This window comes from Nicotiana tomentosiformis, chromosome 3 (assembly GCF_000390325.3).
Source record: "Nicotiana tomentosiformis chromosome 3, ASM39032v3, whole genome shotgun sequence".
NCBI classification, from domain to species: Eukaryota; Viridiplantae; Streptophyta; class Magnoliopsida; order Solanales; family Solanaceae; genus Nicotiana; species Nicotiana tomentosiformis.
The window spans coordinates 87,238,746-87,262,051 of NC_090814.1; the positions used below are offsets into that span (position 1 = coordinate 87,238,746).

At 37.3% G+C, this 23,306-nt stretch overlaps 1 protein-coding gene and 1 non-coding gene across 2 annotated transcripts; both read right to left on the bottom strand.

Moving 5' to 3' along the window:
- Positions 1 to 1,498: 1,498 nt before the first annotated feature.
- Positions 1,499 to 10,350, bottom strand: LOC104120357 (uncharacterized). The gene is made up of 9 exons (XM_009632108.4): positions 10,024 to 10,350; positions 8,292 to 8,386; positions 7,753 to 7,832; positions 5,812 to 5,853; positions 5,578 to 5,705; positions 3,346 to 3,526; positions 2,698 to 2,876; positions 2,246 to 2,473; positions 1,499 to 2,145 (listed from the first exon to the last, which is right to left on the bottom strand). The coding sequence occupies exons 1-9, from the start codon at positions 10,194 to 10,196 to the stop codon at positions 1,863 to 1,865; spliced, it is 1,389 nt and encodes a 462-aa protein (XP_009630403.1). The 5' UTR covers positions 10,197 to 10,350; the 3' UTR covers positions 1,499 to 1,862.
- Positions 10,351 to 16,017: 5,667 nt separating this feature from the next.
- LOC117273433 (small nucleolar RNA R71) lies at positions 16,018 to 16,122 on the bottom strand. The gene has a single exon (XR_004503436.1). It is a non-coding gene; the product is annotated as a small nucleolar RNA R71 (small nucleolar RNA).
- Between the last annotated feature and the right edge of the window lie 7,184 nt (positions 16,123 to 23,306).

A 23,306-nucleotide genomic window follows, 5' to 3' on the forward strand; every position in this document is an offset into this window, starting at 1 on the left:
AATCTTAAAATTATCATTTTATAAAAGCCAACTACATGTAACTGTCAATAGTAAGCATGGATTTAATACCTAAAAATAATTGCAAGTAACCTGCTAACGGCACTAATTTATATACATAACTTACTGTAATTCATAAAGTACTTGCATCATGAGAGTTAATAAGAAAAGTAATAGATTGACAATATCCGTAAATTAAAGAAGCTAAGGTTAACTTCATAAAGCAGTTAATATATCTTGAAAGTAACTAGAAATATAAAGACGGTCTTTTCCTCCTATGTGCATGAGTTTTTTGTGGGTTTGGCAGAAGAAATACAAGTAGCAATGAAGAGATACCTCAGTGGCCAGAAGGAAAAAGATTGTGCAAATGAACAAGAAAATTGATCTTCCATTTCAAAGCCATTTTGTCTGTCCTAGTCTCACATCACCAGATTTGAGTGAAAGGTCCTACTTAATCCAGTGCTTATCTTCACTTGATAACGTGAGGACATAGAGAAACGGGCGCACTTAGCAAACATATCCCCCCAAAACGAAATCCACTAAGGCAACTTCCAATTATCTCTTCACTAACAAGTTTTTTTATTTTCTTTGATGTTACTTGAAAGACAGCTTTGAAGCAATAGTATTGTTGTTTTCGTATGACAAAGGTCACGGGTTCGATCCTTAGAATTAGCCACTGACACTAGTATTAGAATAGGCTGCCTACATTACACCCGTAGAAACATTAATGTCAGAATAGGCTGCCTACATTAACATTCATAGGAGTGCGGCCCTTTCTCGAATCCTGATTGAACGTGAGATGCCTAGTGTATCGGGTTGCTTTCTTAATTATTCTTTGGTGCTACCTGTTGGGGTTGGTTTAAGACTATAAGTCTAAGCCAGACAGCACTTTTGCCCCTTTTTTGTGCTTTCATTGACTATCATGGATTTTTTGTGACATGAACTGTAAATATTCATGCATGTTGCCCTAATAAATCACTTTACGAGGTTAGAACTCTGTCACATCTCCCAACTTCTTCAAGTGTATAGTAATGAAGAAGACAACTGCAAAATCCATTTTGATGGAGTAACATGCTACACCCAGCTTTATAGAATCATCTCAGTTGTCAATAAGCTAAAGCCATGATTTGACTAACAGAAAAGGAGAACATAGTGATAAATAGAAATGTTTAAGGATTCGTTGCAGTCTACATCCTACTCCTAAAGGCATCACTAGAGATGAATGCAAAGAAAGCAAAAGCAACTCGCATCAACAAGATAAGAACACTTCCACAAACAATCTCAATCAACCTTTACAGGGGAAAATGAAAGGACGAAACCAGAGTATATTCTAACAAAACCAGCATTTTGATTTGAACTTATCCTAACTAAGTTAATAAGAGAAAAAGGCACACGTGGTAGAAGTGCCATTATAGCTAAAAGGCACATGTGCATGCATGCATACAGAGATGCATTTCTAGCATAGTACTATGATTATAATGTCTCTCAGTTTTAGTGTGTATGGCAGATCACAGTATCACTATCTTTTCTTTGAGTATTGAAGTACACTAAGAAACTCAGCAGTTTAACTGCTGAAAAATAAAAAGTATACATTTGTACAACAATCTATAAACTACAACTGATACTGGGATCAAAATCTCGAGTACATACATAATTTCCGTCCTCCCTTTAAAACACTGGTTGTGATATTGACCTACTGTAACCAATTGATGCAAAAAAGGCCATTTCCTTCAGCTAAAACCTGAGACAACTAACACGTCACTAGCTACTAGTTGTAAAGCCAAGCAATGGCAAACTAATTTACATTTTCCTGTATTACATGTAAGCAGCTAATTGAGAAGCAACAAAACTTGGTCTGAGGTTGATTAAAGGGCTCCTCCTCGAACCCATCGAGCTGAACCTCCCTTTGCTGCACTAGAAAGATAGTCACCAACGTTAGCTACAAATAGAGGATCCCTCTCCTCAAATGTTATTTCATCAACATTATTTCCAGACAAGTTTTTCTGATCTGTATGTTCCAGTTCTTTCGTCAAATCTTCCATTGTCTTCTTCAAAGTGGCTTTGCTCACCTTCCCAGCCTCACCCATTGAGACACCAACCATAGTAATCTTTGGAAGCAAAGGTGACGGATGTAGTTCTCTGTATTCCCTGTCAGTATTAACAATTAAAATTTTAGTTTCTTTTCCACAAAGCGAATTAATCTTAAGATGGCATGTTATTTTCATGAAACCAATAAACTGAATGGGACCTTTTATCTTGTATTATCTGCTGCTTCTGTCCTTTACTCCATGCAGGACTCAACCAACCCCCAAAAGGGAGCCGCAAATCCAGCCCTAGTTGTTTTTTATTAGAGACATTATCTGCTTCCTCGACTGCTGAACTGCTGATGCACTGTAGTTGGTTATCATTAGCCTCCAACTGAGAATTATTAACAAAACTGGAAATCCTGCATGCTCTCTGGAAAGAAGCTGCGCTCCTGCAAAATTAAAGAAAATCTTGGGATTGAGATATTGCATCAAATGTTTTTACCATCCAAATATTTGCTTACAGCTTGGAGAATTCTAAGATACCCAGCTCTAGCTGCTGACAATGCCACATAAAATAGAAGACATATCATCAGTGTTGAAAGATTTTAAGCCATGAACCATGTGAAAAGAACACTTCTCCCTCCAAAGAAACTCTTGAAAATGGATTGCTTACCTCTTTTCAAATGAGTCAACCATGTAAGGAAACTTAGGTTGAATTCCTGTTGCTTTTCGCAACCACCTGTTCCCTAGAAGAACTTTATCGACAGCATGTAGAAGCTGAATTTCAGCAGCTTTTGATATTACACTTAAAGGTATCGCTGGTTGACCCACTTCATCGAGCACATCCTGAACCTGTCAATCATTTAACCAATGGGTTAGTTATATTTTGTATTTTCCACGGCACAACTAAACAAACGAACTGCTAAAACCAATCAAAGATTAACAAGTGGGAAAAGAGAAGAAACCAAAATTGCTGGTGTACTTTGATCATGGGCAAAAGGTGAACTGGAGAGTCCGCAATTAGAATTTTTTTTTTAAAATTAAAAAAAGGGTGGATTGGACAGTCAAAAATTCCATCCACAAACTCTGCCATATACTTCAAAACTGCTTATCTTAAGAAAAAAATTGGTGATTGACAGCTTTCCCTATCCTCATATCCATATATAAAAAAATTCAAAACATTTTATTGTCCAACTCTCTCCGCCTCCAACCCAAAGGCAAACCACCTTAGAAAATTTATCACTATCCTTGTTTGTTAAGTAAAATCATCACTATCTGTTTTGCCCCTAACACATACTTTCGAGCCTGACCAGTTTAGTACCTCAGGAGGCTCCCACATACTATCTCCCATCTCTTCAATTACTTCGGAAGCCAAACTATCATCAAAAACATCCCTTCGGCGTTGCATGTGTCTTGTTTGAATCAGCGAATGGAAATGTTGGTCAACAGATTCTTCAAGAATGTTATCTAACATGTTTTTGTCAAAGAAGTAAGGAGTATACCTGATAAGAAGATGAAGATGAACAAATACATATAAGATAACAGGGAGAAAAAGAAAGAAAAGTAAAGACTGAAGCAGACACAAATAGATTTTCAGAATAGTCAGTTGATACGGCAGTATGGGCAAAAGGTGAACTGGAGAGTCCGCAATTAGAATTTAAATAAAAAAATTAAAAAAGGGTGGATTGGACAGTCGAAAATTCCATCCACAAACTCTGCCATATACTTCAAAACTGCTTATCTTAAAACTGTTTCATTCACATTTCAGTTAGTCTGAAAATCTACAGAAATAATTGATGAAAAAGATGGTTTAATTTTGATAACGAAAGAAGATGGTTTATCTAAGAGTTTTTACACCTAAGATCAGTCAATCACCTCATCCTTGAAAGTGCGTTGAATTGATACTCTGCCATTGTTTACAAACGACTAGATAAAAGCGGTTAAACCGGCCCTTATCTACTTCGAGTTAGTTTATGGAACATCATTATACTTAACACTAAATTGAATATCTTGTATTAGACTCTACAATCTTCCATATTGGTCAATTCTTTTGATAAGAGATCAGATATTCCTATATTCTTATGAGGATATAGTCCCGATTAAGTTAATCGTTCTAAGTTAATCTGGGTTATAACTCATGCTCCTCCGATTCTCAGCATTCATTCCTGCTGGATCACAAAAGGTTACAAATTCAGATCCCCTGTTTGACACCTGGACTTTCGTCTTTCATTTCCGGCCTTTCTTTACAAAAGGGCTAAGGAAAGCACCTACATTTATAGGAATTTCATGATATACAAATTACCAAATAAGAGAATGAGTTCTTAGATATCAATAGCTCCCCCAATAAATTAGAATCCTTCTCTTCTCCTTTCCTTTAGGAAATAAGAGAGATGATGTAAGCTTTTGCTGAATATGATCATATTAAATGGTTTCATGAGGAACATTCAACCAAAGCATCTAGTGATGCTGTTATCTGCAGAAGTAGGACTCCTGAAAAGGAGAATAATTCTAAAAAGTGAACACCATGCAAATATCGTGTTTAGTCATAAAGCTGGCCAATATTTAGGTTTCCTTTTAATGACGATTTCTTCTATCTCATATTAATAAATAATCTCTCATTTTTAGGTTTCTCCCAAAATAAACTCCACCATCCCCAAAGGAAAGCTTTAGAGAAAGTTTTGCACAATAAAGGGTAACATGTAGAATCCACCTTTTATCTGTTCATTTTTCTTCAAAAGTCAAAAAGACACCATATGACGCCACATCTTCCATAAAGGATATTGAATAATTCACACATTAAAAGATCAGTCCAATAATACTGCTTACCAGTAAATAGCACAATACTTCTTCATGAATTTCCGATATTTGAACATAGAATATCATAACAACGAATAGGAGTGAAACGGCGATAGCTCCTATACGAATTACCAGTGAGATTATACCACCTACCTTTACCCTCCATTCATTTTAATAACCATACATATTAAATTGAATATTCGAGGTAGAGGGAGGCCAAAGAAGTATTGGGGAGAGGTGATTAGGTAGAACATGAAGCTTCTTCAGCTTACTGAGGACATGACCTAAGATAGGAAGTTATGGAGATCGGGAATTAGGGTGGAAGGTTAGTAGGTGATAGAGCTTTCTATTCGTCCTTACTTGGTAGTTTTAGTATTACTCTTATCTAGTCTTATTCTTGGTTGTCTATATCTATCTGATGTGCTTCTGCTTCGCTTATGTTACTATCTCCGTTACTATCTTAATGTTGTTACTACTTTTTCCATGTCTTTTCATTACTTTATTTCCTTTGCTTTGTTGCTGCGACTATGTTGAGCCGGGGGTTTATTGGAAACAGTCTCTACAAGGTAGGGGTAAGATTTCGTACACACTACCCTCCCCAGACCCCACTTGTAGTATTCCACTGGGTTTGTTGTTGTTGTTGATTTGGGCCAGAAAGAGTATGTTATATTGAAGTTTTCACAAAGCAAAGATGGGGAGTATTGAGCTACTTCACTGATCAGAAACAAATGAAAATGCATAAAGCAGATAAATATACCATATTATACCATCTGTAGTTGCTATAGCAATATCTAAGTTCTGAGCACTGAAAACAGGAACACCGTCCACCTTTTTCCTTCCACCAGATTGTGGCATAGCCTTAAGCAACTTGTTGGCTTCCTTGACCTGAATGTGCACCAAATATTTATAGAGATTTTAAGCTGACTAATAAATAAATAACTTTACCAGCTGATTTCCAGAATCAAATCAATATCTCAAAACAGGATCAAACCTGTTTCTCATTGGGAACAAATTGGAACAAGTGTGGTTTTTCCTGCACAAAATTAATATGGTGTTAAAATTGTTTCTCAAGATGAAAACATCATGAAGTTTCTGGTAAGAAGTGACAACAGAACCCCAGAACCTGGTAAATGTACTATCAATAGTTTTCAGGTGGAAGGGAATCCTTAACTCTAAGAGGTATCACTTTCCTCAAAAGTCAAAACTGTCTTAACCAGTCACAACTTGCAAGTTCACATCTCTCTTTCTACACAACCCACAAACTACTCTGCCATGATGAAAACTTCACTAATCTGGATATTGTAGGAGATGGGTTGGTCCTGTTTCCTCATCCTAACTCGGCGGAAAAAAAAATCCTACATCTTTAGGAATCAAATTTGATCAAATAATGGGGTAAATCTGGAAAGCAGTCCATATATATATTTTGTTCCTAAAATATTGTTCCTTCATACATAGATGATATCTTTTTTTTGAAATGGACATAGTTGATATCTTATCGCTTAACATACATGTTTTTGACCTATAAGAAAAAAATTCAAATTCCTCATCTTTAACCACTTAAGCTTTTAAATGAGTTTTCACACAGTTCAACTTGGTATTAAAGCAGGCAGAAATCCAGCATTTGACTATCATTATTGCATATCAATAAAATACGTCTCCGTGCTTGGTTCAAAAAAGTATCACACGTGAGGGGCGTGTTGCAGACCTATAATATAGAAATAAAATGTTCCCTTTTTAATAGTTTAAGCTACAATTCAATAATACAAAAAAAAACATATTTAAGTTAAACCAAAATATATATAGAACTAAGAACTTATATATAACTTATTTGGGTTGTTTGGAGAGAAAGAAATAGGAGAGCTTTTGATGGGGACCATGGGGTAGGGTTGAAGTTTGTACAATTTAGGAGTAGCCTCTTATCCTTTGTTTCTTTTTGGTGCACCCATGAAGTTCCTTTATGTATAGAAGATTGATGCACTCATGAAGTTCCTTTATGTATGCGGGAGTTCTTTTTTGCCCACTCAACTAAATAAAGTTAATTATCTTATCAACAACAACAACAACAATCCAGTGTAATCCCACAAGTTGGATCTGGGGAGGGTAGGATGTACGCAGTCTTACCCCTACCCTGGAAGGGCAGAGAAACTGTTTCTTATCAAAAAGAATATTTATAAATACCAACGCATATAACACTATACTTAGTTTGATACCGTAATCCCTATATAATATGTCGTCATGCAAGTTCTAGAAGAAAAAAAACCGGACGAATGAATTTGCCAAGTAAGAGATGATAAATCCTAAACGATATTCAATTAGTTTGATTAAAAGCAAAGTAGGTTAACTAAATCTACATCATTCCCAAACTAGCCATAAAGCAGGACTAGATCCAATTTGTTCCTAATCTTAGATTTCCCAAACAAAATTGGGATGCTTCTCTCCAGCTCCTTGTTCAAGATTAGTATGTTTCTTCTACAAGTTCTCGTTGTTGACTCAACCTATTTTTCCTAACTATGAGCTCGTGATAAAGAGTCCATCTTCCTTAATTCCTACATATAACACCCACCCACCCCACCCCACCCCACAAAACCAAACCCCCCACACAAAACCAAAACTCCTTTCTCTTTGTTTTTTATCTTTATTTTCATTTAAATGCAGTTTGATGATAAATATCTGCTTTCTTTGTGGTTTGACATTTGCTGGCCTGTGCTGTAAAATTATCTCATCATCAGATATTGATTGAGATATGATCAGAAACATAAAAGTTGAAAAATATCCTATTAGAATTGGGCAGTCAAGTAAGCACCAACTATCCATTCAACCAGTCCGTGCACCTTTTAGTACAAACAGGGGGCAATTAAACTCTCTAAAGTTGTCGACTCCGATTTCAAAACAGAAGAAGACATCATATTCACAGTTTTCACCAAGAAAGTACCTTAAAATGCTCATATGCTAAATCAAGACGGCATGCACCCACCACTCCACTAGGAATATTCAGCTTTTTAACATAAGAAACTGGAACAACAAAAAATCCAGCATGTGAGAGATCTATAAAACCCTATCAAGCAAGATATAAGGGACTTCCCCATCAAGGAGTCATTCAGTTTGAGGGGAAAAATAAATGAAAGGACTCCAGTTACGTAAACTTATTCAGATCCCTTTTTCTATAAACAAAAGAAAGAGTTCTAGTTACAAGAATCAAGGTTTAAAATGATATTTTCCGTGTGAACATGAACCATTAGTGCATTGTCACTCAACAGTCCAACCAACAATAACAAAAGAAAAAAGGGAAGTGAGGGAGGGTGTAGGCTAAGGTCCCAAAATTCAAAGATCCCAATGTTAATAGTAATTGATCTCTTATTACTTTATTGGAAAAAACATAGTAATGGGTCTCTAATTCTCTATCCATTTCCTGGGAGAGTGATGGCATCATATAATTAACAGAAACAAATATCTAAGTGGTTCAAATAAGACCTGCATCACCGAGATCCATGAAGAATCGGAATACAGGACCATTTCTTTCGCTCTTAGTAACTGCTGCAAACATTTTCTTAAGCCATTCAGGTGTCCTGGATATCACAAAATTGATCTTATGAATGACACGGAATACTCAAAAACTTCTCGAACTACTGACTAGTATGAAAAGATATGATGAAGATAAGATAGTAATTTAAAAAATCACATACTTCATGTAAATATTATAAATATACTGGCTAGTGGCAAGCTAAGGAATTTGCTTGCCAATGACAACCATTCCATTAAAGCTTCAGCACACACCAAATAAGATATGTTTTCCAGCTGCACATTTGGGTCTTAGGATCAAAGAGCAAAAGTAGCTTACTCAACAGTCAAACCAGAACTGAAAGATCAAAATGAGCAAAAGTAGTTTACTCAACCTAAAACTGAAAGATCAAAAACAAAGATAAGACACCTCTTCCTTCATGTTTTTATATTTATCTTTCATGGAGCAGCATATTGGAGAGAAAACCCGTAATAGTTTCTAAGGCACAGCTGCAGATCAAAGGGGAATTGCCATACAGGATTATCAATGAAACATATGTGACAATACTAAAAACCCTATCAATCATTAGACTCCTAGTTTTATGCAAGATGCTTGCAAAAGCAAAAGAGAAACTATTTTACTTTTTATAAGGCTGTAATTTACACATAAAATAAAAAAATTTAAACATGTAACTTTGTACTTCCTGGTGAAATTTTTCCTAAGATATTTCACTGGTGTGTATTTAATTGCTATTTTTTCCACTAAACATGTTTTAAATTGAGATGGTAAACATTCTTCCTCTCTTGATGACGAACATAAACTGATACTAGGAACCTATTCGGAGAAAATCTAGTAAGGAGAGGCACGGACAAGCAACAATGGCTTTTCAGCCTTACTAGTTCTTACCCATAATCTTGGCGACCTCTATGAAATGCAATAGTTTTGTGGCCTTTCAGTGCTATGAGGGATGCTACTTTCATTCCTCTACACTCGATTATGCTATGAGTAATTTAAAGTTTACTGGGCAAGCAAAGTAGAGTTTGTGTATATAACTCCACTAGTTTTACTAATCCTTTTGAAGTTGTAGCTGCTTTACTGACTAGCAATGCCCCTATTATTCAGTCATTTCCTCAATAATAAATAGTAAAGGAAAAAAAAAATCTAGACTTATTTATGCAATCTTCCAGACCACTGAAGAATTCGGAACTCAACCTAGTGACTTCTTCTGAATAAGCTGATTATTGAGCTTCAACGAATGTACGCTCATACTAGAGCTTCTAAAGCTTTATTCTTATTTCACTACGCTCATACATCTGTTTCATTTTGTTTTCCGTGTCCTTTCTGATTGCTAGCATTCAATATGTCACACTTATGCTGTTTGCAGTATACAATTTTGCTTTAAAAACAGTAATTAGCTACCTCCTATCTGGCCATACTGGATTACATCACTAAAACTGTCCAAATTTAAACATGTTACATGCTTCAAGTATTTAGTACTCCCACAATTAATCATGCCACCTAATACTAAAACTTTCTCAGTTCCTACTTGTGCCAAAAGAGTGCAATAGCAGCAAATGAGTCAACAGAAGAAAAAAAACCACAATTTGTCTGTATCCATATCAATTTTAATAGCTAAACATAACCTGACATGCTAAGTAGAAGGAGAGCTCCATTGAAATAGGAAAAGAGAATATAAAAGATTACCTTTTAGAGAGAAAGGGTATGTCAAAGTGAGTAGAAACAGCCATTAGACCGGTCCCAGAAAGGTCACACATACTGAAAACCTGACCAACAAACGCTGGCCCGCCCTTTCCGGTGGAGTTGAGGCCAGAGATTCTCACCGTTGAGGGAAAACCCGACCCGGAATCCGAACGCATGTTGTTGACAGCCGAAGACTCTATGTTTGTTCCCCTTAATACGATGACGAATTCGACAAAAGGAGAGAAGGGAGAAGATTAGATGAAGCGATGAGGTTCGTTACTAGCGCAGATGGATGTAGGGGGAGGACATTTTGTGAAATTTGGGTGTGCGCTAAATACCAGAAATCCAGATAATTTCATTTGGATATTAAAATATGCATATCATATTCCATATTTAAAAAATAAGTATCGAAATATCAATATTGTATGGAAATTCTTAATTACATATTGTTATATAAATAATAATTTTAATTAATTTGATATAAGTTAATAAAAAGACTTGGAATACTAAATTTAATGATTAAATTATATAAAAGACTTAGAATATAATTATAGATTTTATTATTAAAAGTTGAGATTTCTTTTTTGGTTAGTTACATGAATAGCTTGTTGATACAATTGAAAAGGTTGCCTGTCGTAGTTTGAAATATGCCCTTTATGTGATAAGCAACTAACGAAGAAGGAATTACTTTTGATTTCTTTGGATATTTTTGTATGTGTATGTAAGGTGTTAATTTGATATAATGGACATTTTTTTAAAGTGCGTTTAATTCAAATATGTGAATTTAGATAGTTGGTAACCATTGCCATCTTAAGTAGTAGTTGTTTATGATATTGTGAAATAAAGTTTTTAAGTTTTTTAATATTTAACTCTTTTATTTAGCATTTCTTTGCGACATAAATCTCTATGGCATGGACCAAAAAAACATAGTTATCGATATCGTACCGCATTATCAAAACCAAACTTAAAAATATGGAACCAAATAAAATTAATTAGGAATGACAGTAGTACAATATTATTAAAAAGTAAAAATCGAAACTATTGAATCAAAACTTTTAAATCGTATTGTATCATACTATGAACACCTCTATTTCTAATTGCGCTGGATGGTCAAGGACAAATTAGTCTTTTAACTCAATAAAGAGGCAGTTCACCACAGGGAGGAAATATGAAAGGAGATGCGGAAAAATTGAGGTCCCTTTGGGGGCACCCAATAGAAAAAAGAGATAATAGCACTTCTGGTCCTTAAGTTATTGGTAAAATCTGATTGTAATTCTTCAGGATATTAATTGAGCACATTTCATTTAATTAATTGAAATGTGCACTTTTGATCCTTTTGTTTGTGAATATTCACAAATTCATCTTAGTTATTAAATATTTCACCACTTACTTATTCATGTGTTATGTCAAGTTTGTATTGTTACTTTATATTCTACAATAATATAGTTCCAAGAATTCCCAATGTAACATATTTCTCATATAAAAGGACCAAAAATATATATTGTATTTATTCATCACTCTTGAATAGGATACATGTTACAAGACCAAACTGATATTTGTTTCCATGTTTCCTTTGCACTTAAAAGGTCTTTCTTTTGGGGGAGAATCCAACTTTCTTCGTAACAATATTTATGCACGGTAATATATTATTTTACTCGTTAATTTAAATCTCACCCATCAACTATATTATTTTGTTCATTATGAATGCGACTTGATCGATCTTGCAATATCGTATCAAGCTGGTAAAATGCATGTTCCCTAAATAACCATAATTAGATATGTTCATATAAGTACATGGAAGGACGTATTAGTTCTACTTAATTACTACATTTCATAGGGTTTCTATGAAAAAAGCATTATCTCAAGAGATTAGTTGTCGTATGTGAGAGAGCTAGCAAAACGAAAATGAATGTATAACATGTTTTTTTTTTTACATATATGACTCTCATTTAAGCATACTTTGAGGGCCTTAAGCAAGCAAAAGTTGATCATTGCTATAAAGTCAGACCTCTATAATAATTGTTTACCCGTAAAATGGTACAGTTGAATTTATACGTGATTTCTAGACAAGTAAATTAATTCGATCCTGAAATAACAAGATAATTGACGAAATGACAGAAATAAAGACTCTAGTAGTGAAGCCTCCGGGCGCAACAGTAATAAGAACAAGAACAGAAAATAAGAAGGTAAAATTGATTAGAGCTTTGAGTAGATTGTAATATTAGTTTGCCAGAAAATTCGTGTCCTTACAATGATAACATAGCTCACTATTTATAACTGCATCTAGGAAAGGAGGTCCTAGGATCGTGCCCTTCTTTAATGTCAATTATGAGGGCCATTGATGAAGATGTGACGGTGAGCATAAATGCCAAACTCCTTGTAACGGGCAACGTACTTAATGTTGTGGAATATTCTCCATTAAATGCTACTTGGCGAAGAGTATTTATTGCATCCTTATGAGCGTTATTCTTTCCTATGACAGATGGGACTGTTACCTTCGATTTTGGCTATCCCCGGTCTTAGGTTTTACGTGTCCCTCTTTTGGGCGACCACGTAGCATAACATACTTTACCCTATACATATAGTCCATCTGCTTTCTAGTGACATAATTTTGTGTCACCGAAAAGTTGGTAGAAATACTCTTTTGGCGGGAATTACTATGATCCCCTCTGAAGGCTTCTGACGGTTGATTAGACGCACGTCTCTCCGCATTTAATGCCCCGAACATGCGTCATCTCACGATTCAGCATAACTTTTACCGATTATCGAGGTAGTGATGGTCATGAATTTAGCCGCTAAAACTTTTACTTATACACATCAACCTTCTCCCCTTATATATCATAATTTTCCAAGTTTTCTAAAAGATTTCTTATTGTTAATAAACCTTTATTTAACTCCCTTCAAACAAAAAAACTTTCCTTTCATCCAAATGGCTTCTTCTTAAAAGAACGTTAGCTTTTCAAAGGGCAAGAACAAAGCCGAGGATGCTGCTCCTCCAACGGTGGATTCCATCATTCCTAGAAGTCTTGTTACAACAAAAGACTTCGAAGAGAAATTCCCTTTGGCTCTCCCTCGCACATGGGTTGTTGGCAGATATCCTTCTTCCATCCGTTCTTCCAGTATTCCTGTTGTGAAGGAAGACTGCCATTTCCATGATTTGGATATTGTTGCTCCTGAACTATCGAATCGAGTGACCCTTCCCAATGAGGGTTTTACATATTTTTACATGTATCCATTTACTTTAGGTGTGTTCTCTTTGAGTGGAGAGCTTGACTCCGTTATTGCAGAGTTCTGCATCCGCTATCAGGTATGTTTAGCACAAGTAAGTCCTTCTGTGTGGAGGACAATTGACTATCTTCGACGCTTGTGCCAAGAGACGTGAGAGGAGCTATCTTAAGCTCATGTGATGAATCTTTATTCCCCCAAAATCTTCCGCGAGGGAATGATAAATTTCAGCAAACGTGGCCACCATGCTCTGTTATCTAGCATGGATGATGATAACGACCGTGGGTAGATGGAACATTTTGTTGTAGTTGCCACCAACAACATCATTCCGACAACGACTTCATCCTTTTCGAAAGCATGGAACCGCACTCGTAAGCTCCTTGTTTAATATTTCTTTTATTAGGTATTCTTCTATACCCGTATTGATCCTCCATCTTTCGCATGTTTCAACAACTCGATGGGTCCCACCGAAGGTTGAAGGCTTGGACCAGTGGGTCCAGAAGATCTTCGATGCCACTACGCCTGAAACCCGCACGTGGAAAGAACTGGCCCTTAAATACGAGTGGAAGGCCAAAAACCATGGTAACTCAGACTCACCTTGTATCAATATTTTATGTGAAGAAATTGATTGACCCCTTCTATCTTTTCTCTGAAATCAGGTCTACCCATGGGCTCTATGATGGTAGGATATAATCTCGTATTGTAGTCGCTTATTGCACTCTAATTTGTTGCATTTTAATTGAGCTTGAGCTTTAATCGCTAGTGTCCTGCACTAATTATGTATTTTATGCCTTGTAGGAGAATTTCGAACAATCTAAATGTTATGGAGCTAATTTGAGCTATTTGGAGCTTTGAAATCTGAGTAAAAGCCCAAGGGATTAAGTCGGGATTGCGTTCAGGGGTCGAATACCACGTCTGGATGTCAAAATCAAAGTAAAAAGCCGGACTCTGAGAAAAGTGTACACCCGCGGCGTGTGGGGCAGCGCGTGGGGCGGCGCGCCGCGCCTGTACATTATCCGGCTTCCCGATAGATTTTAACTCTCTAAACCTTCCCACTAACGTCCTGCGTGGCGCGTCGCCCCATGCGGCGCGCCTATGTAATTTTTACAAAGTACTTTCCTATTTCGCGCAAGATAAGGTATTTTCATCTGTGGCCGACCCTACTTGGTATATAAGACCTAAGGAGGCTAGAGAAAAGGTGGAGAAGCGAAAGAACAAGGGATTCATCATTTAATCCTCACTCAAGATAAAAGTTTGGATCGTTTTATATTTTTCTTTATATTTGTGATGAATTATTCTATATCTATGGAGTAGTTCTCTTTAGGGATTGATGAATTTGGTGTATTGATATTTGTTTATGGATATTGACTTTAGTTTTTATGCATTGAATCGTTTTGGGTGTTTTAATTATTGCATATATATTCATATGTTCATGTAATCGAGAGAGGCATAACTTGTGATATCTTTGCATTATCTTGTGGGTTAAGTTCATTAATTCTTCTTAGTAATCAAAAGAGGCTAGTTGAATTATTGATTAAACCTAGTTAGGATGATAATCAGAAGAGGTTCTCCTAAAGACCAATCCACTACGAATTCTTGCATATCTTCACCGAGCTTAAATTGGTTCATATTGTGAGGTTGAGACTTAATCGAGAGAGGAGTTTTTACAAAACGTTTGAACTAATAATTGAGTGAATTCGAGAGAATCACTTGACATTAGAAGTGAATTAACTAGAGTTAAATTCCAGACATTTATCCTGCACCTATCCAATCAACCCCTATTTTCTCTCATTGATATCTTCTTTGCTTACGTTTGTTGCAATTGTCATAGTCAATTAGCTCTAGATTCTTAGTTAGTTTTAGTTTTAATCACATAATTCTCAATTATTGATCATCTTGGATAGAAACCAAGCTATAAACTATGAAAATATTGTTTAACTCCAATCCATGTAGATACGATATTATATTATACTATATTCGACTAGCGAGCATATTTAACTCCAAGCTATATTATTTTATTTTCCCTTTTTTACATTTGGTGTTCTTTGATTGTGCGCAGGCTACAGGTTAGATTGGTGCATAACTTGATCGTCTGGGAAGGAAGTGCTACCATACGAACCAGAAATCGAGAAACAACTACGACAGTTGAGGAAGGAAAGAAATCTCTCGGGGGATATAGAGAAGGTTGGGAAATCCTCAACCAAAGAAATTATGGCTAGAGATGATGATAATGTTTATTTGGCTGCAAGAGAGGCAGTCCAACAACGATAAAAAGTTGCACGAGATGCGGAGGAAGATGCTCTTTGAAATGCACAACTTGTCTATGAAGAGGAGAGGGCTCGGAGAATTGCTCAGAATCGACCCTTGGTTGCAGAACAATTTGGAAATATACCTCCCGAGGCGGGGAGACCACTTGGTGATTATGCTAGACTGGTCTACAACTAAGGATTGTCAAGTATTAGACCACCTCCAGTTGCAGTGAACAATTTCGAATAGAAGTAAGGGTTGCTCCAAACTTTTCAAAATTGTTGGGTCTTCATAGGGAAGCCAAACGAAGATCCAAATACACATCTGATGGACTTCGAGGAGATTATGAACACCTTCTAATACAATGGTGTTTCACAAGATGCAGCTTACTTAAGGGCATTCCCATTTACACTCAAAGATGATGCAAAGCAGTGGCTTAGAAGCTTGCCCCAGGGATCAGTTAGAACATGGGAGGAGATGACCAGAAAATTCCTTGATAAATATTTCTCCTCAGCAAAGATGGGCAAATTTAGAAGAGAAATTCATAACTTCTGCCAGAAAGACTGAAATTGTGTTTGAAGCATGGGAGAGGTTCAAGGAATTAGTTCGAAAGTGTCAACATAGCGGAATTGAACTCTGGATGTAACTCCAGGATTTTTGGGATGGTTTGACACCAGCCACACGTAGAACATTGAGTAATGCAGCTGGAGGCCCTTTGATGAAAAAGACACCATAGGAGATAGTCACTATTCTCGATGAATTGTCTGAAGATGCAAATTAGTGGCCCTCTGAAAGTGCTGAAAGAAGAAGGGCGAATGGTGTTCACCAGGTTGATTCTAACACATCTGTGCAGGTACAGCTTGATGCCATGGCGAAAGAGATAAGGAAGTTGACCTTAGCTTCAATACAAAGTGAGAATAACACAGTTGTGATATATGTGGAAGAGGGCACCCTACTCATGAGTGTCAGGCCTCAACTGAGGAAGTAAATGTTGTGGGGAATTATAACTTCAATGCAATGGGTCTGAAGTACCCCGGGTTTTCATGGAGTTCACCTGGGGGTACTGCAAATGCATAGAAAAAAATAACTCTATATTCCAGGGACAAGGAGCTCCAGGCTTCCAAAATCAATAAAGGCATCAGTTTCAACCTCAACAATCCAATCAACCTGGGATAGAAGATCTGATGAAGTCCTTTATTGTCAAGACAGATGAGAGGTTAGATGCTCATGGTACAACTATCAAAGAACTTGGCACAGGGCTGCGAAACTTGAAGAAGCAAGTGGGACAAATTGCCACCATATTGTCTGAAAGGATCCTAGGTACTTTGCCAACCGATACTGAAAGAAACCACAAGAAAACGGTAAATATTATAACTCTAAGAAGTGGACAAGTAGTGAAAGAGCCCACCCCTATCCAAAGAGAGGTGGTACCTGAAAAATAAAGTGGGGAGCAGCTAAAAACTAAAGTTGATAAGAAGAATAAAGGCAAGAAGGGAACTGAGAAAAAGAAGAAGGAGGAGAATTAAAGAGGGATGAATCTTAAGAGAGCAAGCACATGCCTGCTTTACCTTTTCCCCAAAAGATTTATAGAGAGAAGTTGGACAAGCAATTTGAGAGATTTCTAAATATGCTGAGACGGGTTAATGTAAACTTGCCATTCACAGAAGTACTTTCACAAATGACAGCTTATGCTAAGTTTTTGAAGGAAATCCTGACAAAGAAGAGAAAAATCGAGGAGACATCAGTAGCCAAGCTCATAGAGCATTGTAGTGCTATCTTGCAAAACAAACTCCCACAAAAGTGTGGAGATCTAAGGAGTTTTATTATACCTTGCTCTTTAGGCACTATTAGTTTTGATAAGTCTTTATGTGATTTTGGTGCCTCAGTTAATTTAATGCCTTTGTCTATTTATAGGAAGCTAGAGAATGAGATTGGAGAGATAAGGTCTGCACCAATATATTTGCAGTTGGAAGACCAAACAACTATAATACCCTAGGGGATAGTGGACGATGTCTTAGTTCGGGTAGATAATTCGTATTTTCAGTAGACTTTATAGTGGTGAAGATGGAGGAGAACAAGGAGATACCCCTAATCTTAGGAAGACCATTCTTAGCAACAGATAGAGCAATTTAAGATATACATGATAGAAAGCTCATGCTTAATGTGGGTGAAGAGACGGTGACTTTCAAGATGAATGTAGAAACGGGGGTGAGAAAAGAGAAGACAGCTACAAGTGTTGAGTGGAAGGTGAAGGGTTCAAAAGAGAAGTCTGCAGTGAAAGAAAAGTGTGGGGTGTACCCCTAGAAGGCCGAGAAGAAGTTGTCTGCATGGATGTGTGCATTGGTTCGGGATATGCCACAACTTAAAGTGTGGGGTAGTGAAAATTATATGTTGTATGTATCTGTGTTAGTAATTTAGTTTTGTTGTTTTAGTAGTAAGAGATAGAAAAATGAGAAAAAAAACATAAAACTTTAAAATTTTCGACTTTTCCAGGCGATGGGTATCATTCGACGGGTTTTTTGAGGGATTAAAGTCGAAAGAAAAGGACAAAAAAGATTTCCTTTTGTTAGGTAGTGTAATAATTCCCCCTTGATTTTTCTTTGTGCCACGGTTCTTTTTCAAGGGTTTTGTTTGAACCGAGAGTAGTTAGTTTTTGATTTTTTAGAATAGTAGGAAACCTTGTGTATGATTTAAATTGGAAGCAATGTCTCTTGAATTTATTATGCCTTGAAAATAGTGAGTGTTTTAGTTGTGACGCTTAGGCTCAATTTTTTACTCTTGTATAAGTACCTTAAATTATATGATCTTAACTTTGCTTAACTGCTTTGACTAGAGTGTCTTGATGAGTTCGATCATGAGTGAATCATGTGTATGTGAGGTTTTGGTGTGTTTTATGCATTGCATTTGCTGTCTAGAACTTGCCATGTATGTTTGCAACGCGAAATAGTAGTTTTGTTCAGTTTGGGAAGTGATATAGGCATTTCTTTGTTAAGCCAGTTATATGCTTTTACCCACCTAATTGTTATGTATCGTATTTAACCCCTTTGAGCATGTAATCTTGTTTCTTTGGCAACCACATTACAAGCCTTACCCATTTATTTTGAATTGGCCATCTATTTGAACCTTTAACCTCTCGTGAGCACTTAAATTTATTATGAACTTTGTAAAAGTTGAAGTGTGGGGTGGTTGATTTGGCTTTTGAGTGGAACTAATGAAATAAGGATAAAGGTGCATTGTATTGAAAAAGTAAGAGCCACTTGAATTAAAAAAGAAAAAAATAAGTATTTGATTGTGAAAAATATTCCATGATAGTGGTAAATCTTGATGTAATTGTGCTTAAAGAAGTTGGGAGCTAATGTATATTGATGTAAAGGCGGAGTTATGGTTTGAAATAAGTGTGGGGTTTTGAACAATAAAATGTATGTACTAAAGTGCTTAAGGAGGTGGAGTCACTCTTATATCTAAATGTATCATACCCATCCCGCAACCTACATTATAATCTATTAAAGTCCTACTTGATCCTTGACTGAATGAACTCAATTAGTAGAGTAGTACACTATGAGCAAGCCTCTGGTTCATCATTTGTGGCATATGAATGTTGTTTCTGAGAGTGAGTGAATTCCTTCTATCTTGAGTTCCTAATTGTTCTTAGTTTCTATGGTGTGTGGAACAACTTTCTACTGTGGTGAGGGCACTTGCTTCATGAAGGAAAGGTAATATCGTTGACCTCTGTATTAGAGTAAGTGAGCGGGTTATAAATAATGCGTGGTTCTTTTGAGTCAAATTTTGAGGCTATGATGTTACGTCATTGTGCTTAATCTATTTTAAATATTCTTAGTTTGATGAGTTATGAGAGTTGTTTAAAAAGGTCGTGTCTATATGAAGTGTATTTTGATTGCTCGAGGACGAGCAATGGTTTAAGTGTAGGGTGTTGATGGTAGGATATAATCTCGCATTTTAGTCGCTTATTGCACACTAATTTATTGCACTTTAATTGAGTTTGAGCTTTAATCGCTAGTGTTCTGCACTAATTGTGTATTTTATGCCTTGTAGGAGAATTCCGAGCTATGTAAATGTATGGAGCTAATTTGAGCTATTTGGAGCTTTAAAGTTTGAGTAAAATCCTAAGAGATTAAGCCGGGATCGCGTTCGGGGATCGAATACAACATCTGGATGTCAAAATCAAAGCAAAAAGCCGGACTCTGAGAAAAGTGTACACCCGCGGCGCGTGGGGCACCGCGCATGTACATTATCCGGCTGCCCGACAGATTTCAACTCTCTTAACTTTCCCACTAATGCCCCACGTGGCGCGTCGCCCCATGCGGCGCGCCTGTGCAATTATTACAGAGTATTTTCCTATTTCGCGCAGGAGAAGGTATTTTCATCTGGGCCTGATCCTACTTGGTATATATACATGGAAAAACATTATTTTTGGGAATTCTGACACATCTAAAACCAAAGGAGGCTAGAGAAAATGTAGATAAGTGAAAGCATAAGGGATTCATTATTCAATCCTCACTCAAGACAAGAGTTTGGATCGTTTTATGTTTTTCTTTATATTTGTGATGAATTACTCCATATCTATGGAGTAGTTCTCTTTAGGGATTGATGAATTTGGTGTATTGATATTTGTTTATGGATATTAACTCTAGTTTTTATGCATTGAATCGTTTTGGGTTTTTTAATTGTTGCATCTTATTCACATAATCATGTAATCGAGCGAGGCATAACTTGTGATTTCTTTGCATTATCTTGTGGGTTGAGTTCATTAATTCTTCTTAGTAATCAAAAGAGGCTAGTTGAATTATTAATTAAACCTAGTTAGGAGGATAATCGGAAGAGATTCTCCTAAAGATCAATCCACTACGAATTCTTGCATATCTTCACCGAGCTTAAATTAGTTCATATTGTGAGGTTGAGACTTAATCAAGAGAGGAGTTTCTACTAAACGTTTGAACTAATAATTGAGTGAATTCGAGAGACTCACTTGAACATTATAAGTGAATTAACTAGATTCAAATCTGAGACATTTATCTTGCACCTATCCAATCAACCCCTATTTTCTCATATTGATATCTTCCTTGCTTACTTTTGTTGCGATTGTCATAGTCAATTAGCTCTAGATTCTTAGTTAATTTTAGTTTTAATCACATAATTCTCAACTGTTGATCATCTTGGATAGAAACCAAGCTATAGACTACGAAAATACTGTTTAACTTCAATCCCTATGGATACGATATTATATTATACTATATTCGACTAGGAGCATATTTAAGTGTGTGTTTTGCGCTCGTCACTCTGTTGTTGTCTGTAAGGATGACATTTTGGCTAATCTTGTTGATGCGGCGAGGCTGCTTCAGGAGGCGCTTACTCGAACAGGTATCTCCGGGCCTGCTTCGGGCACAATATTTCTTTACGAAGTCCCCGGCCGGAGGACAAACAACCAAAAAGAAGACGCTCCTCCGCGACCGGGGAAAATAATAAGAGGGCGAAGACTGTTGCCCCCCGAGTCGTCTCTGATAGTTGTGGTGACTAGCCCTCCTCCCGGGCCAATCATAGATATTGTGATGATCAACAGCGATGGAGAAGCTAGTGATGGGGGAGCTTCTCTACATAGAAAGTGATGATCCTTATCAACTCAACAGAATGCTCAACCTGTCGAGTTAGTTACACCATCTGAGGACGATGTCTTAGCGATCTGGGGGAATATGATATGGTGAAAAATGCCAACTCTCGCTTCCGTGTCCCAGTCGCCTCACCCGATATTTTGGGGCTGAGTATCGGGTCCCTTCCGTCTTCGGCTGATGAGCAACCAACAACTAGTACTGCGTTTGCTGCAATTGCTTCTCACTCTTCAAATCCATCTTCACCAACACCAGTAACTGCTACATCATTTCCACCTTCATCCATTCTTCCACCAACAACTGCTACATCATTATCACCGGTTGCACCTAACCACGAAGAAAGTGTTCCTCTTTTCCAGTCCCCAGTTCATTGGAATTTGGGGTAAAATTATGCTGCCCCTTCTGAAGATCCACAAAGGAGGAGAAATGTTACTCTTTCGGTCTCTACCGGATGCAACTTACTATCCCGGCCGGTGGGGCTTGTGAATTATCTGAAGCCTTTGGCTTCAGAGAAAGATTGGGAAGATATTGAGGAACTCTCGGGAGAGTGTTTGTTGAACAACGCCATGCACAACATTGTAGCGGTACATTCCTTTCTTTATTTATTATTTCTTCTATTTTTGCCTGAACATATCCTGAGTTTTGCCTTTCTTGCTTTGTAGGACAATTGTTTTGCTTCCGAGAGCCTTCAGAGGTTGATTCGTGAGAAGGAAGAAATTACCTCCGTACGGGATCAGTTTTTGGAAGCACGGGAGCAAAGTGTCGCTCGTCTCTCAGAACTAGAAGCCAAAGCCACTGAGGTCGTTGTATTGGAGGCTTGTTTGCAGCAAAGTGAGTAAGAAGTGGAAACCCTTAGCCAAGAGATTGCCCTACTGAGGGTTCAATTTGAAGAGGCTAAGGCCAAATGGATTGAAGTTCATAACGTCGTTCTTGCTGCATCCGATCATGAGGCTGCCTCCGCTGAAAGATTGACTAACTTAGAAGTAGCCTTGAACTCCAAAACTAAAGAACTTGCTGTTATGGGGGCGAAACATACCCAGCTGGAGGAGAAGTATATGAAAACTATCGAGTATAATAGGCTCTTTGGTTCAACTGTCCGCGGCCTTGATGTTATCCTCAGATCCATTAGATCCGTCCGGGAAAGCCTTTTTGCCAAGGTAACCCAACTCAAAGAAGAACTTAAGCGCCGAGCGGCTTCCCTCGTCGTTGAGAAAACTTATGCTATGTACAGCATAAGGATAAAAACCTTGGAAGAGGCCAAAGCTGGTATCATTGACTTTGATATTGAAATTGCTAAGGCCCGTGAGCTTAAGTTGGCTGCTAGAAATGGTCTCCCGGTAGAGCCTGCTCGGTATGCCCATAAAACTCCAGGTAATTCCTTAGGCCAATTACCTTTAGCCGCTTCTAACCTTTTCTTGAGGTTTTGTATAATCACTTTGTTCATTGACTCCGCTTGACCATTTGCGCTCGGATGGTAGGGTGAAGATATGATCCTCTTTATTTTTAAATCTTTGAGGAACTTTATGACTTTTGCACCGATAAATTATGGTCCATTATCGTATGCTATCTCTTTTGGTATTCCGAACCTACAAATTATATTTTCCCACAAGAAATCCACCATTTCGCGCTCATCGCTCTTCTAATAAGGACCTGCTTCCACCCACTTAGAAAAATAGTCAGTCAAAATCAAAATAAATCTTACCTTTTCAGGGACCATCGTCAATGGCCTGACGATGTCCATCCCCCATTTCATGAACGGCCATGGGGACAAAACAGAATGCAACGGTTCTGCCAGTTGATGTACCAGTGGTGCGTAGCGTTGGCACTTATCACACTTTCGTACAAAGTCTTTGGCATATTGTTCCATGCGGGGCCAATAATATCCTGCCCTTACCAATTTCAGCACTAAGGAATCTGCCCGAATGATTTCCGCATATCCTTTCATGGACTTATCGCATAACATAGTTAGCTTCGGATGCCCCCCAAGTATCGGGCCAGCAGGCCTTGGAAAGATTTTCTATATAGTTGGCCTATCTTGAAGCTATATCAAACTACTTTGGCGCGCAACGCCCGGGACGCTTTGGAGTCTTCGGGCAACTTCCTGTGCTCGAGATAATCGATGATTTTATTCCTTCATTCCTAGACCAAATTAGTTGCATTTACCTCATAGTAGCTATCTGTATCCAGGAC